This window comes from Symphodus melops (genome assembly GCF_947650265.1).
Source record: "Symphodus melops genome assembly, contig: scaffold_311, whole genome shotgun sequence".
Taxonomy (NCBI): Eukaryota; Metazoa; Chordata; class Actinopteri; order Labriformes; family Labridae; genus Symphodus; species Symphodus melops.
Genome location: NW_027636626.1, coordinates 1 through 2,500, shown reverse-complemented (window position 1 = coordinate 2,500; position 2,500 = coordinate 1). Strand labels below are relative to the sequence as shown.

Here is a 2,500-nt window from a genome sequence, read left to right as displayed (position 1 = left end):
GTTCAGGGTCCACAGCTTGATGAACAGGTTCAGGGTCCACAGCTGCATGATCAGGTTCAGGGTCTACAGCTTGATGATCAGGTTCAGGGTCCACAGCTGCATGATCAGGTTCAGGGTCCACAGCTGGATGATCAGGTTCAGGGTCCACAGCTTGATGATCAGGTTCAGGGTCCACAGCTTGATGATCAGGTTCAGGGTCCACAGCTTGATGATCAGGTTCAGGGTCCACAGCTGCATGATCAGGTTCAGGGTCTACAGCTTGATGATCAGGTTCAGGGTCCACAGCTGCATGATCAGGTGCAGGGTCCACAGCTGCATGATCAGGTTCAGGGTTCACAGCTGCATGATCAGGTTCAGGGTCCACAGCTGCATGAACAGGTTCAGGATCCACAGCTGGATGAACAGGTTCAGGGTCCACAGCTTGATGATCAGGTTCAGGGTCCACAGCTGCATGATCAGGTTCAGGGTCCACAGCTGGATGATCAGGTTCAGGGTCCACAGCTTGATGATCAGGTTCAGGGTCCACAGCTTGATGATCAGGTTCAGGGTCCACAGCTGCATGATCAGGTTCAGGGTCCACAGCTGCATGATCAGGTTCAGGGTCCACAGCTTGATGATCAGGTTCAGGGTCCACAGCTGCATGAACAGGTTCGGGGTCCACAGCTTGATGATCAGGTTCAGGGTCCACAGCTGCATGAACAGGTTCAGGGTCCTGCTGATCCTTTCCGTGACTCTGCACCTGAAGCTGATCCATGTCAGGTGGATCCACCTGTGGACACAGATCTGAACGAGCAGCGGTCGTCCAGGTGTCTGTCGGACATGGAGCTGGTCCCTGGTGAAGGAGACGCCAAAGATCAGGACGCTGACGTGGACTCAGTGGACGGATGGAAAGAGAGAGAAAGGATGAACAAGGAGAGAGGAGAGGAAGCAAGGAGAGAAAAGGTCACAGTGGAGGACACATCAGAGACGAGTAAGTAAATAAGTCTGTATAACTTCAGATGACATTAAGGAAGTTAATTACACACCTGAAGGTCACATCTTAGTGCGTCCTCACCTGAAGGTCACATCTTAGTGCGTCCTCATCTGAAGGTCACATCTTAGTGCGTCCTCACCTGAAGGTCACGTCTTAGTGCGTCCTCACCTGAAGGTCACATCTTAGTGCGTCCTCACCTGAAGGTCACGTCTTAGTGCGACCTCACCTGAAGGTCACATCTTAGTGCGTCCTCACCTGAAGGTCACGTCTTAGTGCGTCCTCACCTGAAGGTCACATCTTAGTGCGTCCTCACCTGAAGGTCACATCTTAGTGCGTCCTCACCTGAAGGTCACATCTTAGTGCGTCCTCACCTGAAGGTTACATCTTAGTGCGTGCTCACCTGAAGGTCACATCTTAGTGCGTCCTCACCTGAAGGTCACATCTTAGTGCGTCCTCACCTGAAGGTCACATCTTAGTGCGTCCTCACCTGAAGGTCACATCTTAGTGCGTCCTCACCTGAAGGTCACATCTTAGTGCGTCCTCACCTGAAGGTCACGTTTTAGTGCGTCCTCACCTGAAGGTCACATCTTAGTGCGTCCTCACCTGAAGGTCACATCTTAGTGCGTCCTCACCTGAAGGTCACATCTTACCACATCAACCAAACCGGACCAAACCGGACTGATCCAAGCCGAGCCGCTTCCTTTTGAGGAAAAGGTTCTTGACTCGAATGGTTTTCTATAAGCCGTCTCGCCACCTCTTGCAATAGTAATGGCGTCCATCTCGAGGTGTTTCAGCTCAGTCTATTCGTCTATATGTTCCACTGTTAGTCTGGTCTGGGTCAGGTGACTTTAAGTCTGGTGTGTGGTCCGATCACTTCTGCACATGTGCAGAAACGTCCTGAAGTGTTCAGGCTGAGCGCCATGACCACGACCAGCTGAATGTGTCTACTCCAACCTCCTGCAGGAAGTCAGAGTGAGCTGACTGAGAGAAGGCAGTGGGAGGGGCTTAGACTGTCTGCACGCCACCTCTACCGTCTCCGTGCTCTAGTTAGATTGCAGACACTGAGCAGGAGTCTCTAAAGGGAGTAAAGAGATCATTCAGGAGTTATTAACATTAACCACTTTTATCAACGTGTTCAAACACGAGACACTGTGTGTGTGTGTGTGTGTGTGTGTGTGTGTGTCTGTGTGTGTGTGTCTGTGTGTGTGTCTGTGTGTATCTGTGTGTCTGTGTGTGTGTGTATCTGTGTGTGTTTGTCTGTGTGTGTGTCTGTGTGTATCTGTGTGTGTGTGTATCTGTGTGTGTGTATCTGTGTCTGTGTGTGTGTGTATCTGTGTCTGTGTGTGTGTGTGTGTGTCTGTCTGTCTGTCTGTCTGTCTGTCTGTCTGTGTGTGTGTGTATCTGTGTCTGTGTGTGTGTGTGTGTGTCTGTGTGTGTGTGTGTCTGTGTCTGTGTGTGTGTCTGTCTGTCTGTCTGTCTGTCTGTCTGTCTGTCTGTCTGTCTGTCTGTCTGTCTGTCTGTCTGTCC

At 51.1% G+C, this 2,500-nt stretch overlaps 1 protein-coding gene across 1 annotated transcript in view; it reads left to right on the top strand.

Moving 5' to 3' along the window:
• Positions 1–1,105, top strand: part of LOC306819284 (uncharacterized protein) — a 19,657-nt gene extending 18,552 nt beyond the window's left edge. Inside the window, exon 9 of the mRNA XM_079373056.1 lies at positions 1–1,105. This exon is cut by the window's left edge and continues 2,735 nt beyond it. Within this exon, the coding sequence (XP_079229182.1) occupies positions 1–978 (978 nt within the window). The 3' untranslated portion in view covers positions 979–1,105.
• Positions 1,106–2,500: the final 1,395 nt, after the last annotated feature.